The 17,193-nt window shown below is 40.7% G+C and overlaps 1 protein-coding gene across 1 annotated transcript in view; it reads right to left on the reverse strand.

Moving 5' to 3' along the window:
* The window catches only part of ANTXR1 (anthrax toxin receptor 1), a 178,685-nt gene that overhangs the window by 111,760 nt on the left and 49,732 nt on the right, over nt 1–17,193 (reverse strand). The window contains exons 2-8 of the mRNA XM_018554410.1: nt 16,099–16,170; nt 14,448–14,519; nt 12,551–12,632; nt 11,220–11,253; nt 9,752–9,831; nt 9,049–9,117; nt 8,591–8,671 (exon numbers count right to left, since the gene is read on the reverse strand). Coding sequence (XP_018409912.1) covers nt 8,591–8,671; nt 9,049–9,117; nt 9,752–9,831; nt 11,220–11,253; nt 12,551–12,632; nt 14,448–14,519; nt 16,099–16,170 — 490 coding nt within the window. The remainder of the gene's footprint in view (nt 1–8,590; nt 8,672–9,048; nt 9,118–9,751; nt 9,832–11,219; nt 11,254–12,550; nt 12,633–14,447; nt 14,520–16,098; nt 16,171–17,193) is intronic.

The following is a 17,193-nucleotide window of genomic DNA, read 5'->3' on the forward strand; positions in this document are numbered from 1 at the left end:
CCTCAGGTGGCGAAAAGGCTAGGGACGGCCCTGAGTTCAGGTACACTATATTATAATACACTATAATACTAAGTATTATTTTTTGGTTGGTGGTTATGTACAAATAATGCTTAATGGATAATTTATTTTTTTTAAACAGGAAAGCTATTTTGCAAGTTTACGTAGAACTCCCCCATTTTCGATAAAATGTGTTAATACATGGACTTTACAATGCTTGCATTTTACTCTAACATCCTACTACTGTCCTGGATATGTGTAGTGAGTACCTGTTATGTCTTGACTATGCAGTGCATGACATGTTATGTTACCAGTGGCCTGTCTCTTCTTCTGAATATTATATAAATGAAGATTTTATTTCATATTCCCTATTAGGATTCTGTTAAACACTATGTGCAGTGACCTGTGCTTTTGTGTACAAATGTTTTTTCAATGTTTACATTTTTGTTTCCTATTTACACAGAATCTGTGTCTCTAAAGAAACAGAATGGCAGTAGCTGATTTCTTTCTGTCTCCCTCTCATTTAAACTCTGTACATAGTCATACACACCTGAGTAAGGGAGAGGGTAAGTCACCCTATGGATATTTGTTACCAAAGCAGTTAAGTCTTGCTCGGTAAACACCCCAAAGACTGAGGATAGAAGTGCAATCGCTAGCTATAAATAGTATGTAAGTAAAATATGTTTTATTTTATTATTTTATTTCTGAATATAGTCAACAAATAAATAAAATATATACACAAGCTCGATTTTTGAATATAACATATAAATACGACAACTTAAAGAAGAACTTCAATCAGCTTTTTCTTAACCCTTGCAGTGGGGCTACCCCTGCACTGAGAAGGTTAAGTGCTTGTTTTTGTCTAAAACAGCAAAGTTATACTCACCTGAACCTTGGAGCTGGCTTGCTCTTAGACTAGTCCCTGGAGCGTCTCTCCCTCTCTGCTGCAGCGGTTTAAGGTCCCTGAGTCATCAAGTCCTATACACTATGTATGGGAACATACCAACGCTGCAGCGGAGGAAGAGACAGGGAGGAGGGAGCACTGTAACAGCTGGCCAGCTCGGTTGAGTATAAGTTTGTTATTTTTGCACCGTAGACAAGAACAAGCACTTAACCCTTTCATTGCTGGGATAGCTCCACTGAAAGGGTTAAGAAAAAGTTTGGCAGGAATTCTCCTTTAATAAATTCCCTTCAAATAATTTTTTTTAACTACAATTGCTGTGTAATGTAATTTTTTACATGGCCACACTGTACTGTGAATACTCGCCTCCAGGACTTCTCTAGAGTCTCTCCCATCCTCTGGAACTCTTTACCCCAACCTGTCCGTCTATCTCCCACCTTGACTGCCTTTAGGCGTTCCCTAAAGACTCATCTCTTTAGGGAAGCCTATCTCACCTCAACCAAACCACTCAACCATCACATTCTCAAACAATTCATCCCCACACATCTACCTCCTCATGTATCATTTCCCCCTCCTCTTTCAGATTGTAAGCCCTCAGGGGCAGGGCCCTCCTTACCATCTTGTCTTGAATTGTAATGTCTTCCTTATATTGTAAAGCGATGCGCAAACTGTTGGCGCTATATAAATACTATGTAATAATAATAATTTGAAGGGTGACATTATTGACCTTTTCTTCTACAAAAAAAATTGGTAACTGACTTTCATGTTGATCCGCCGGGAGACACTGGCACTCTGCTTAAAGTGTCTCATTATACACTCCTAAAGAAGTGGTCATCTTTGAGCCACGAAACGCGTTGTGACTATCTAAATTGAAGACATATGGTCATTTCATCTCTTGGACCTGGGCGCCCCTGCTGTCTTGCACCTACGTTTTTTGGGGGCATTCTTGTCTCATCTCTCTATGTTGATCAGGTGATTTATAGTTTAATATTTTTAGTCACTGACCCAGGGGAGGGCGTCAGGTATGCATGCTGCCTACTTTCCGGCCAGAGCATCCCAGGTTGCTCAGAGCTCTTAGCAACCTGTGACGCTCTGGCCGGCATCCTGCCCAGCTCCTGGCAACCACTGACATCAGTGAGCAGGGCGGGACGCCGTTCGGATGTAACCTGGCCTGTATAAGTGGTTGATATACCAAAGGCAAACAGGCTGTGCACTCTGCAAGGGAGCTTCACCTTAGGTTAGTGAATGAGGTGAAGCTCTGCTGATCCAATGATGTGCAAGAAAACATTTTTTAAAAAATATTTTCCTTGTATATGATTGGGCATTCTTTGCAACGTGAATTTTTACCTCATTCACAAAACTAAGGAAAAAGTGAACAGCCTATATGATTCAAGAAATCCAGCCAGAATTCCAGAAAGTAAAAGATGAGTTAGCACTCTGCCCTTAGTAAACATGACCACTGTCATAAGAATGGGGAAGAAAAGAGAAATAAGGAATGCAAAGAATACAAGGCCTGAAATTATCTAGAATTATGTGTTTGTAGATTTTCATCACTAAACATTTCTAAAGGTGTGTTTGTTGTTATTTTAAAGATATGGGTAAAGGTCCGCTTTAACAGCCAGCCAGCTACATTTTTTAAAGGATTAGATACGTAAGCCTCCATTTAAAAAAAAAAAAACATTCCTCAAACTACCTCTCTATGGAAATAAACTCTATATGCTTCCTACTGAAGTTTCTATACCCGAAATGCCACATAAGCAACATAATATTTTGACATTTTTCCCCCCGCATAAAACACAAGCATTGAGAAATCCTGAATTTGATCTACTTCAAGTCCATCCAAAGAAGCATTCCCAGCTTTCTACTGGGTGCCAAATGTTGTAATGAAAGGGTATGATCTTATTTCCGTTAATCTTCATATCACAGGAAAAAAAATTCCTGGAAAAAAGACTTTCCAAGTTCCAGATTTCAACTTCCTCATAATACGGTGCAAGCGGGAGTTATAATTGTAGCCCCGTCTATTTCCCAGCTCCACTACACCTTCTAGGAGACACGTTTTGTCATCCAGGCAGCTCCTATTAGATGTGAAGTTTGCCATTGTTAGGTATGCCATTGCCAGGTATGCAATTGCTAGGTATGAAGTATCATATTATAAGACATTTTGGAAAAGCTCCTTTTTAATGCATATAGAATCAAACTTCACCCTGTGTCCCAAAGTTTAGGACAGGGGTAGGCAATCTCCAGCCCTCCAGTTGTGGTGAAATTACAAATCTCACCATGCATCTGCCTCTGGGAGTCATGCCTGTGGCTGTCAGAGTCTTACAATGCCTAATGGTATTTGTAGTTGCACCACTTCTGGAGGGCTGGAGCTTGCCTACCTCTGGCCTAGGCCAACATTGCATGACCTCTGGCTACGAGGATCATCGTGGGTGTTTCACATCAATAAAGACTGCATATACTGTATTGTTGGCTAGCACTTAGAGGTAGAGGTACTATCCCTGTACTGCATTACTAATCCATAGGCAGAGTCTGATTGGTGATTAATAAGTATGGCTGCTTTTATTCTTCAATATGTACAATGTACTGTACAGTATATCCCTTTCATCAGCTTCTAGAATTAATTGCAGCATGGTTGAATTTTAAACAGTAACCCAATTTAAACATTCATTTTATTACCGCTGGGAAAGTCTGTTATGACATGAGTTGTTATTTTCAGTGACTGAAGCCACATGTCTGGATCTGCATGGAATCCTTGCACTTGCCCACGGGGTGGAGAAATTGATGAGCTTTTGTTTTGCTAGACCCTGCTGATTTGCTATTATATTACAAAATGAAATGCGGATTAAAGACGTTTTGTTAAGTTGTCTTAAATTATAAATCTAAAGCAACTGTCTAAAGTCAGTTTTCCGTCTCTCTTTCTCGCCAGACAGATTTCTGGCATCTCATCATTATCCAGTCATACCTATTAGGTGCACAATCAAACAAAGGTGAAATGGCCACGCTCAGTCTTGCATGGATGTATTTATATTCAATAGACATTCTGACACACTGTACCTGACAAATCTTGCGTGTATAAAAAGCAATACCTTACAGCAAACAATCAGCAATTACGAACCGTTTCAGAATGGCACATACAATTTGTTTGCTATAGGTCGCTTCAGTTGATTTTTTTACAATGCCTTCTTAAACAGTCTAAACCAGGGGTTCTCAACCTGTGTAACCTGAGGACCTGCATTTGTCCTTGGTCACGACCCAAGTCGCACTGCAATTGAACGCATGACATTAGGGTACCGCGCATTCCGGTGCTGGTGTACGAACTGTGGGTGGTGGGTGCGTTTGGGGTACCATTCAAATGAATGGCATCGCAATACACCTCCCGCACCAGAATGCACAGTAGGTGCTATTGCGTGGTACAGTGCGTTAATCGCACGGTACTGTGATTAATGCACTGTACTAGTTTGAACAGGCCCTCAAAAACAATGACAGACACACACAGACACAATTTCACACACTCACAGACATTCTCACATACACACTCCAAAAAATGTTTAATTTTTTTTCAGTCTCCCTACCTTACGAAAACTGGAGAGAAATCCTAAGCCTGTAGAGGTTCCGGGAGCCAGAATTATTATTATACAGGATTTCTATAGCACCAACAGTTTGTGCAGCGCTTTACAAAATAGGGAAGACATTACAATCACAATACAAATCAAGACAAAATGTGATGTCACTCTGGTCCAGGCACCTCTACAAGACATGTGAGGGAGCTGCCTGTAAGCAATGCACATATGAATGGAGCTCCCTCATGGCCATAGCCCCATCCCACCTCAAGCTGACACTTGGCGCCGGGCAGCATATTTTGAATGCCTGCATGAGGTGAGAACTGACAGTGCTGCACTAGAGGGAGGCCGAGGAGCCTCTCACCTAGAAAAGGGGAAGGCATGTGGCGACCCACTGAATATGGGGTCGCAACTCACTTTTGGGTCACGATCCACCATTGAGAACCAAGGGTCTAAACTATACGTACACAGTACCTGGGAATATGATGAGGTTGATTTATGGCAAGGCAAATAGGCTGTTAACTTTCAAGGGAATTTACACTTTGCAGGGGAAGTTTCCCTATAGTTTAGTGAAGGATTTCCATCATCCAATTATGTGCAAGCAAAAATACTGTTTATTTATTTATACAAGTACAATTATTTTCTTATTTCATTGTCTTTGCACATTGATTGGGTTTTCTTTGAAAAGTGAAATTTCACCACATTCAGCAAGCTATGTAAAATTTCCCCTGCAAAGTACAAATTCCAGCCTATTTGCCTTTACTATATCAACCCCAATGTCTGCTACCATATTAAGCAGAATTTGGGAGATTATTTTTTATTGGCCATGCATTTTCTTAAAGTGACACTAAAGGAGTTAAATCTTAAAAATGCATTTAAGTACCTTAACTATTAATAAAAAAGTATCTTATTTGTGTATCACTCGGCTGTGGATCCTCAAATCATCTCTGAATTGGTGCTGACACTGTCCTTCCTTCTGGAGGATGTTTTCTTTTGTACCCCATGGTCCCTGTGTGTGTTGTAAAGTAGTCACCGCTCCAAGCTCACTCCTGTGATGGACTACAATCTCATGTTTAGTTTACTAATTTGTATTAAGCTTGTAGCGATGACAACTTTACAAGACACACAGGGACCATGGGGAACAAATGTAGCCACCCTCCAGAAGGAAGGACAGTGTCAGCACCAATTCAGAGATGATTTGAGGATCTACAGCCGAGTGATACACAAATAAGGTTTATTTTTGTTAATACAGTAAACTCCCCATTATCTGTCATTCCAGCAACCAGCACTCTCAAGCAACCAGCAAAAAAAAAAAAAATCAAAGACATTTTTTTTGACAGTGACTTGATGTGCATTAAAACGCTGTCGGTTGCTTGGCGACACACTAAAACTTTTGTTAGCAACTAAATTGATTTAGTTGCTAACTAAATTCTTTGTTTACATTTCGCTGCCGGCCAGTAGCTAGATTCCGTGGTCGACAGCAGAATGTAAACGATGGGAAGAAATAGCCAGGCTGCTATTGGCTATTTCAAATTGCAATAGCAAGCTGGCTATTGTGTATGCCTACTGAGCAGAGGAGCGGATCTGAGAGAGAATTTGCAATAGCCAATAGCAGGCTGGCTTTTGCTCCTGGCTGCTTCCATTCATTCACCTGTCGGCTGCAGAAGCTAGCCGGCAGGTAAATGGGGCTATGGGGGGAAGCGGGGTACCGTGGGGATGGCTGGTTGAGAGTTACTAATAACTCTCAAGCAACCAGAATCTACAGTTATCCGGCACCTACCAATCCCCATGGGTTTCCTGTAATTAGGGTACTTGAATGCATTTTTAAGATTTAACTGCTGAATTTAGGGTCACTTTAATTCAGAGAATATAGGATACATTTCCCTGTTAGCCCCCCAGGTAATTTAACTAAGAACAGTAGGTAAATGGACATAAGTTTCCAGCCCAGTGGACCCATTCCAACAGCAAAGCCGTACCTTTATAGTCCTCTTATATGTAATAAATAATTTGAGTTACACTATGATTTATTAATGTATGTGGTCAGACCTGAAGTTAACCAATCATAAGATAAATATGGGGCTGCCAATGCTGACCTCCTACATAAAATGCCAATTGCTGGGCTGTTATTGTGATCTAATGGCTTTAATACTTTCTCACTAAGCTGGGTTAAATATACAGGTCGGGAAGGTCATAAAAAAATTAGGACCCCCTCCTTTTTTATGTAGCAAGACAGGCAAGTAACTAGGATGAGAGATAGAGACAGAATGTTGTTACTCAATAACTGAACAAGGACAAGGACCTCTATGGCAGAGATCACTAGGTATCATTTAAACCCCAACTTCAGGTAACTGAGACTGAATAAGCAGTGTGACCCAGTCAAGAGATCCCGTGCCAGGGTCATGAATAAAACAGAAGGCCTTCCTTCAAAAGTCATCACTGACACACAAATGCAACTTTAATTATACTTATTTCCTGTGGTTGCAAAACTCTTTCAGTGTTGTTACTTAACCTAAAGGTAGATTAATACTGACATTTCTGCTGCAGTTGTGATATGTATATGATCTGTTAGCATGCAGTCCTGAATCTCTCATCAAGCTTAAATCCTTAATCTCTTTCTCATCTGGAAATGTTCCATCTTGTTTAATTCATGTATAGACGTTCCAATTCTATAGAATGCCTCTATTGACCTTTCCTTTTCTCCCCCTTTATCTCTAACTTCCTTTTTTCTTCTTGAATATCCATGTAATTTTTTAAGGCTTTCAGTTTCAACTCTTTCCATTTCTAAAGACATAACTGAAGACCATGTCAGTAGGTTGCAATATATTATTTTGTGTTCTAGAAATGGCACTTCAGATAACATTGCATGTGATTATCTTATATGATTTGTATAAGAGGAAAAAGAGTTTAATGCTATATGAAAGAAATTGATCATTTGTGATTTTAATGCATGATTCACTAAGTGAAACCATGAATAAATGTTGGGTGTTAAAGGAGAACTATGAGGTGAGTGCTTTTCACTCACCTCATAGTTCTAGCCCACCTGTGACAATGAAACTGTCACAGGTCGGCTCAGTAGATCGGGAGGTGAGCGAACACATACCGGCGTTTGCTCACCTCTCGATCCTGTCACGGCTCTCTGCCGTGACGGGCTATATTCCCCCCGCTCCGATCCGCCAGCGCTGACTGGCGGAAGGGACGGGAGAGGGGGCGGGTACAGCTGGCTCTGCCTCTAGATAGGCAGAGCCAGCTGTCAGTCATGCAGCTGGGCGGATCCAGACATAATGTATTAGGATAACATTGTACTCTCCCCCTTGCCTCGCGCCATACCTGTCCATTGAGCAACACTGCAAAGCATAATAGTACATTATAAAAGTGAATCATCCCAATGTACCCATTATTTTAAACTCATGCAAGCTTTTGTCAAAAATTTCGGTCTTCTGTCATGGTTTCATGGTATTTGTCTCTTGTTATTGCTTAACCCTTCTCTAAATTACCACCATGACCTGTAGTAGTTTACGATTTAGTAGTGGACTCCAGCAGTTCTGTTAATGAATAGCCATCTTTGACCATTTCTTATCCATAGAAGATTGCCATGATGTGGTAATCAGCAACCTTTCCATGAATGCACAAAATATAATAAGACACTAAGAGCCGGTTCTCTCTTTTATATAGGTAAGCTCGCAGTGTGCTCTTTTACCTTTCAACCGTATAAGCTAACATCAGCTATTGACTAAGATTGGATAGATATGTACTAGAAGTAGGTCAAGAATAAGTGCAGATGATAACAGCGCATAAACATTACCCTTTAACAACTCCTATTCCCATAATGATGAGGGAAAAACAAGTGGCCTGCACCCCATGCATGCATAAATTATGAATAGAATCTTATTTCAAGAGGAATTTTTACCCCAGGGATAGAGCCCAGGCATGTGGTAAGACAAGTATTCACAGTAATTTATAACAATGTACTGTTTCAAGATAACATATAAGGACATGGATGTAAATTATGCAATTGAATAGTATAATGATTTGACCATTTTGTCAGGTCGCCCTGTTCTTATGTGAGAGCAAGGGAGGTTAAAGAAATCTTTCCAACTACTTTTAGTGTTAGCAAAGTCTGGATAGTACTTACTGAGCCTATGATATCATGAAGTGCTTCGAAGCCCCCATTCACAGGGAAGACGTGGTCTTTGCTGTCAGCTATCCGTGCCAGCTGGGTCCCATGGGAGGAGAAAATAAGAGAGAATGTTATAACAGACAAAGAATCCCATTGTAGCAACAATATATTCTGTATCTTATATTCTGGATTGTCACGTTTTCTCTAGTCTGTGAATCCAATGCAGCCTGAAAATATTTGAATAAAATTAATAGTCACATAGACATATGTGATCTTAAATGGATTTCCTGTTTTTTAGGCCTAAGGGGTCACCAGCTTTAATTCATATTCATTCGACATAACAATGATATACAGCAATATGTTCGTAGACAAAGTTATAATTTAATCAAATAGCATAATTCCTATAATAATATTACAAAGATCAAAGGGAATAAACGTCTGTTTGCTTCTGACTCTTTTAATTCATTTAATACCTGTGTGCCATTGAAGTCTTTCACTCCTACACAATAAACTTGAGCTCCCAAGTCACGAGACCTGTTGGCCTAAAATAGATACAGAAAAGACACTATTCCAATAAAATTACTGTATATACAGAGTAATGGCATGAAAACAAGATCTAAAACTGTCAAACTTAACTGCATTTATTTATTGTATTAGATGCTTTATTGTATTAGAATTGCTAATTAGAACTAGAACTCCTGTGATACACTATAACTTCAATACAAATTGGTAAACTAAACATGAGATTGTAGTCCATCACTGGAGTGAGTCAGGAGCGGTGGCTACTTTACAAAACACACACGTTCCATGGAGAACAAAAGTAGCCCCCCTCCAGAAGGAAGGACAGTGTCAGCACCAACTCAGAAATGATTTGAGCATCTACAGCCGAGTAATACACAAATAAGATACATTTCTGTTAATAGTTAAGGTACATGAATGCATTTTTAAGATTTAACTCCTGAGTTTAGTGTCACTTTAATGCTCCTAAGAATTTGATGTTTTTTCACAAAACAGTATTGCTGCTGTTGACCACATTTTTATATGCCTCCAGTTTCATGATATTAATGCATTCTCTTATTGGCTATAATTCTCTTTGTTACAGGGCTACAATATTTTGGCATTAATAGCCTGCCTTTAGTTTTTCAGAGATTTACACCACTGGATGTGGATTTCTACCTCTCGCTCTGCATAATAAAACAGGTCTTCGTGCAGTTCCCCATCAGTCAGTGCAATAATGACACTTGCTGTCCTGAAACCTGAATGAAAAACAGACACATTGTTAATAATTATGTGTATCTAACAGCTTTAGAATAATTTACTTGCATTCAAATTATGTTAGCGTGTGAAAGCATCCATACACCGTGAGAGCATAATGGCCAATTAGCAACTCTCCTACTCCTAGAACACATGGGGACCAAAAGCAGACAATAACTCGACAACCTAAAGTGTGGATGCATTGTATGACATTTCCCATGTTTTCTACCTAATTCAATACATGTGTTTGGCCTAGTGTGACAAAGTAAGTCTTTGGTAATGTTTATGGTTAGCTCTAAGGGTTCATCTGCTATTATAACTAACATTATAACTTAATATAGTTTAACAAAATAAAGCAAATCTGTCACAGGTGAAGAGAAAACACAGTGTTGAAGAACATCAATGATACTCCCCCTCACCACCACCACCAGGAGTTGCAGTAAATTGGGCCATTTTGCAGCAAACAGTGGTGCACCTCACTTGTCAAAAGTCATGATGATGTTGTGAACCCACCATAAGAGATGGGATGAGTCTGTCCAGAGGGTTGGAAGAAGGGTAACTCATGCTTCGTATTGTATACAGATCCCTTTAAAAGTTAATTGAGAACAAATATGGAAGCTGCCATTCTTGACTTTCTGCAGATAATGAAATAGCCTGCTGTGTGACTGAATTAAGAGCTTCAGTATTCATAAGACATGTAACCACACAAACATTTTTTTTATTTCATTTCAGATTTTTATTTCTTTCATTTTTCAAACTTTGGATCCAAAATTCTATTCGGTTCATTATTTGGATTTCAGATCCATCAGAATTTTCATTTCGGAACAGATTCACATTACCTTGCAACCCCCAAAAGCTAAAAGAAATTTGAATTTGATTGGCCAGAGAACAGTCATATGTCCGATTTAGTTTAGTTTTGAACGAAATTCAGTTGGATCCGAATTTTCATTAAACGAACATTCAGATTCGTTTGCATTCAGACGCATTTGAATTAGAACATTTGGATTAATCTGAATGTCCAAATTTAATGAAATTTGTATGAATACCCATTCAGAATGAAACAAAATCTACAGGTCTAGTGTTCAGTATGCCACCGAATTGGAACAAGAATGCCAATCCGGAGTTCTATCATCACTCTGACTTTGCTTGCTACATCCTTGTCAGCAGGTCAAGAATTAACATTTCCGGGAGGCACTTGGCTGCCAATAAAAAGTCTTCTATGCTCCATCAACCAAAAGGACAGAGCACGAAAAAATATTCTTGCATAAACAGATGGAGCATAGCAAATGGCTTGCCTTGTATACCCTATTATAATGCAAAAAGTCCTATCTGATAACTGAAGCAACAGAGTGTATCAATATTCACCTGTGGCAACCCCAGTCTTACATACCTTTGTGGTTCTCATGATAGATTTGTTCACTGGCCTGAACAGATTAAATGGAAAAAAAAGAGACTTTAGAAAGCATAAATGGGATAGCTAAGCAAGTTTAATAAAGCAGTGCAAGTCAATCAGTATGTGCTAAGAACCGTAACACAAAGCAGATCAGGAAAAAGATGAAAATATGGTGGCCATGCGTATTTCTCTTCTGTCTTTACTGAATAACCAATGGCAATCATTAATAATTAACATTTCACAAATGTGCCCTCAGTAAAGTGAAATATGATTACTGATCTTTGTACATAATCTTTTTTCTTAGCACTTCACCAATAAGCTTAAAGGTCTGATAAAATGTATCTTGCAAATCTTTCTCTACTTGATCCAGACTGGTGGAACATACAATTAGATGGGATGGGATGCACATGGTTTAGTTTCTTTCTTTTATACTGTAGTAATAAACAAAAGAGACTCTATGGGAAGTCTTCATCACTCATGAATACACATGGCAATGTGCTCTCTGAAGGTGCCCATAGGCTCAAGAAGGGGGTTGGATATACAGGTATGGTCTGACCACCCTCTGCCAACTTTGTTAGCCCAGTGGTGACATAAACATGAACAATTGTCACCAGTATTAGAAAAGATGTCCTTGAGTTGGAAAAGTCCAGCGGAGGGCAACCAAACTAATTAGGGGTATGGAGAACCAGAGCTACGAGACAAGGCTACTAAATTTAAACATGTCCACATTGGAGGCGAGGAGATTAAGGGGGGATATGATTTCCATGTACAAAATGTTTAATGGTGGTAGCAACATTAGCGATAAACTGTTTAAAATTAACTCCGTTACAAAAACTAGAGGCCACCACCTAAAATTGGTGGAAAAAAAATTCCAGCACAAGGGGCGAAGGGGGTTCTTCACAGTAAGATCAGTTAGGGTCTAGAACTCACTGCCACAGACAGTGATTTCAGCATAGAATGTGGAATTGTTCAAAAAACTTTTGGACGATTTCTTAAGGGACCGTAATATACAGGGGTACAGGTACTCCCAGAATGAGATCCTAATAGGTTGGACTTGATGGACTAATGTCTTTATTCAACCTCAAATACTAGGTAACTATGTAATTGGTTTAGGACGTGTTTTTATATTTATGTCAGATGGGGAGCAAAACACTGGTGTGGGAAGACATATGTGGGAACCAATTAACTTTCTCCATTTTTTTTTTAACAGAAAATTACAACTAAAGAAGCCACAGCCCATAAAATAATATATTGTGTGAGAGGTGACTTCATCTAATCAAGATGCATTCACTGCCAGTAGATGGTAATAGTTAACCCTTGGTACTTACCCTCTCAATCCCCTCATGCATGTAGGTGTCTCCACCTGGGAGAACTTTCTGTAGCTCCGCCAAGCCCAGCTTGATTTGGTCTCTGTGTGTAAAATAAGTGAGAACAATCCACCAGGTTAACCATTTACTTAGCGCACCAATACACTCAAAAGCAGTGACTCTGCTGTGAATTACTAGTTATTTTGGGAAGTAGATGGTAATAGACTAGAAAAGGCTGTTGCTGACATAGGTGATGAATGGGAAGAAGGTTACAGTGAGTCTGTCGATAAAAAAAAAAAAACAATAAAAATGTTTCCCTGCAGACAAAATAGTCAATACTTTCCTCTCCTGCCACCCTGGCCACTGATCTCTAATGTAATAAACACATTGGATGCTGAGCCTGTAAAATGTATATTTCAAGGAATATTCCCCTGTCAGGAAGTTGCAGGTGCTGTATACAGCTGACTATACAAGACATACATTTAGAAAACCTGTGACCAAGGATTTACATCCATACGCATACACAGCTGTACTCAAGTACTAGCAAACATCTGCATACAGCCACTGACTTCTGTGGTAGGCTGTACACCTGTGGCTCCCTGACAGGGGAAAATAAGCTGGTATTTATGTTGAATGAGCTCAACCACCCGCATGCAAGGACACTTATGGAAACAGAAGCTAAAAACTGCTCAAAAACCCCCTTTTAGAGAGTATTCGCAGACGTCCCCTGCACACCATGCAGCAATAAAGACCAGAACTAATGATGGTGCTTGTAGTGATGTTCACGGATGGCGCCGTGCATATACAGAGTAAACAGCAATGAGGATCACCAGCACTTATGGGATTAAATAAATCCACATTTTCTTTTTATTGAAGCATGCCACTCGTGTTAAATAGCCAACGTTTCTGAGCCACGCAGGGTACCTTCATCAGGGATTGTTGTTTACCCCATTTCAAAGAGTGTCATTTTCCTGGCCCCTGCTGTGTTCTGTGGTTCCTTCTGCCGACCTCTACGTCCCTACAGAACAAAGTGGTGACAGGGGTTGTTGGATCGAACCGAAAAGCAGAGCAGGGGTGAAGAAATCTGACACTGCTAGAAGTGTTGGCCTCTGAAGAGTCTTCAGGCAGCTGTTTGTTTATGATGTGTGTGTTAACAAAGGTGAGAAATGATTTTCTTTCCAGGGAAACACTTTTCATATTAGTGACAGAGTTGCTTTAACAATTGTTTTCAATTTTTTACAGATAAGCCTATGAGGATGATTTACTAAAGGAATTTGAGAATCTTCACACAATAAAGTGTCTGAATATTTACTTCACTTATCCAATCATGTGCAGATGAAATAAGTAAACAGGAATCCGCTTTTCACGTAATTATATAATTGAAGTGAATAGTCACAAAATGTATTGAGTGAAGATTCTCAACTCCTTTAGTAAATCAGCCTCAAAGTCTCTAAAACGGCTGTGGAGGTCCAAAAAATAAAATAAAAACACAGGTACTGAAAATTCTTTGTTAATATTAAGTAACTGAAGATTAGGGATGAGCTCAGGTTTGGACCGGGTTTGCTCCTCTGAAAAAGGACGTGCAATGGGCATTTCCACCCAATCAGCTCCGGGGGAGGCATTCCATGCCTCACAGCTGCATGTTAACAAAGGTGCAAGATGCTTGTAGCCATATAAGGTTAATGATGTCACTACATCCAGGCCCTTTGCTTACATCAAGCTGTGATAGGGGAATTCCTGCCAGCATGTCCAGGAGGAGCTCCTTCCAGGTTCAGTAGGAGAGCTCAGGTTCATACCTGGTTCAGTCAAAACTGAGCTCATCCTGACTGAAAATATCCCTTGTTCACTCTAGCTTTAAAACCCCACCACCCCCTTTCACCTTGTAGCGCTATTCAAGTCATGAGGTGTTGGTACTCACCTGTCATCGGTCAAGCGCATTAAGGTTGACCCTCTTGTGGAAAAGACTATGAAGGACATTCTGAGTTGAGGGCTGTAAATGAATAAAAAATGTAATGGATCCATACAGTAAATGCTGTGTCTTATGTGTTAAAGGCTTTGCACATCAACCAGTGCTTCAGTAGATCACATATCACCAACACCTCAAAATGTTCTTCAATATGACTTGATTGTGAAGTCACCAGTAGAAAACAACGTTAAAAGTGTTTAAGGGCCTTGCAGAAACCCATTCATAAAGCAGTGTCACTGTTAGCCCAATGGGGTTCTTGTCTCCAAAACATTTAAAGCTGATTGTCCTAGGTTACTAAGAGCTGGACGGGGAGCCACCTGGGCGGCTCTGGCTGGAAAGGGGGCAGCAAGCACAGTGTGTGTAAAGGTGACACTAGGGGTCTTTTGGACCCCCAGCATCACCTTAAAGAGTACCTGTCACCACCATCTGCTATCACATTGTGGGCTTGTAAGCCCCCCTATGTGATAGCAATTAAAGTAAAGTTTAAAAAAACACGCGTAGGGTGCGCCTACGTATGAAAACGATGAACGCGCTACACCTGTTGGGTATCGGCCACGTAAACACGCGTCGGGTGCGCCTATGTATGAAAACGACGAACGCACTACACCGGTTGGGTATCGCCACACACGCCGGAGTGAGAGCAATAATTCTAGGGCCAGTATTTTTGGGTATCTCTAAACTGATGACCTGTGGGGGCTTTTAAAGTATTGTCTATGAACTTTTTGGGGTACTGACTTTTGTTGCCGTTTCACGGACACACAATTGTTAACCTGGGCATGATGGATATCTATTTACTCGTAACTCGTAACTTCATATTTTACATTGTATTAAAGAAATGGGTTTTGTATTGTGTTTTGGGGCATTTAAGTAAATTTGTCAAAAAAATGTGGGGTTTGATAAGGTGTTGCGCTAATATCGTGCAACATAAAAATTTGCAACTGTCAACATTTTATTCTATAGGGTCTCGGCTTTCAGAAAATATATAAAGTTTGGGGGTTTTAAGTAATTTTTAGGCCTAAAATGTGGAATATATCAACTGTGCAAAAAATAAAAAAAAGGCTCCAGTCATGAAGTGGTTAATAAAGGACTGCTGTGGCCATTTAAATCCATGCCACGAAGTCCATGGGTTCATTGGGGTTTTTACCAGAGGGAGGTAATTGACAAATCAGTCAAGTCTATTTAATGGTTGATAAGGGGTCACGGCCTATAGTTGTCCCACAATCTATGTTGTGCTTCTTCTTTATTATTTAGGCTTGTTGTTATGGTATGGTCGGTGTTAATGGGGTGTACAATTCCATGGGCTGCCCTATGTGCGCCAAATGTAGCTCATGCAGCAGTCTGAGCTGCAAGCTTTGCGCATTATTTGGACCGCATATTTTTGCATTTTGATGCTTGCGTCAGGATGTGCACCTTGCTTGCTGTGTTTGGGGTGCTATTAACAAATAATGGTAACACAGGTCCAACATGTGCTTTTTACATGGCAAGTCTGAATGGGGGCTAATAGTAAAAAAATAAGAGTGCAGAGCAGAGGGACAACAATTGTGTAGACAAAATAAGAGAGGGATACTGCTCAAGTAACACACATGTTTTAATACTTACGCACCTGATAAACCTTTCCGTCAGTTGTTCCACAAAGTGATAGATCTCAGTCCAATGGTGGAGCACACTTCCAGACCTATGGGGGAGAACATTGCTTATTGTTATTTCACCAACTAATATGCACTAAAATCACATTTCAGTTTATTAGCGAAGTATTAAATAATTTAAAAGAGAACTCCGGCAATCGCATACAATACAGATCTAATCAGGCACTGTAGAGGGATGCCCGCGGGGGCCTCCAGAGGAGCGAGCGGCCGCCGAGTACAGAGCCTCATCTGATGCGAGCAGGCTGCTTGCCGGGTGCAGGTGGCAGAGAGGCGGCGGAGGGAGGGGGCCACTGCAGCTGTGGCCACAGCAGACCCCCACAACCAGGGTCCAGGGAGCTCCACTGACCACCAGGGTAAGGATACATTTTTCAAATAAAATCCCGGGATTTTTAATGTCCCCGGAACATAAAATACATTTTTTTTTTTAATACTCACCTGATCTGATCCACCAACAAGCACAGCGTCCCGCCGCCCACGCTGTCAGAATATGCATACAGTGCGTGCCCGTTACTATTTAAACCGGCGCGCTATGTGCAGCTTCTTACAGGCTGCGCTATTAGCGTAGCGGACGGTAGCAAAATGTGCAGCTGACTTCCTTGCTATGCTAATAGCGTATCTTCTCAGAAGCTGCACACATCGTGCCGGTTTAAGTAGTAACCGACATGCTCTGTATGTATATTCTGACAGTGTGAGAGACGGCAGTCTGAGCTTTTAGTGGTTCCAGGGATCAGGTGAGTATTAACCAGTATTAGCCCGCAGAAGTGGTTAAAACAACACGGCTGCTTCCCCAGGCACCGCTATCCCGTGTGGCGCCCGAGAGTGGCTCGGTGGGTCTCCCCGCAATGATCGGAGAGAGATTCAGCGGCTTCCAGGCGCTTATCTTTCCTCCGATCACTGAACCTGGAAGTGATGTGTATTACATCATTTCCTGTGTCGCTGTGCACATTCTCCGGCTCTTAGAGCCAAGAGATGAAGCTGGGGAAGCAGATGTCTGCTTCCTCAGCTTCTTTGGGGTCCTTAGGTGACAGGGGTCTGAAAGACCCCTGATGTCT

This window comes from Nanorana parkeri, unplaced genomic scaffold, assembly GCF_000935625.1.
Source record: "Nanorana parkeri isolate BGI_ZX_2015 unplaced genomic scaffold, ASM93562v1 scaffold157, whole genome shotgun sequence".
NCBI classification, from domain to species: domain Eukaryota; kingdom Metazoa; phylum Chordata; class Amphibia; order Anura; family Dicroglossidae; genus Nanorana; species Nanorana parkeri.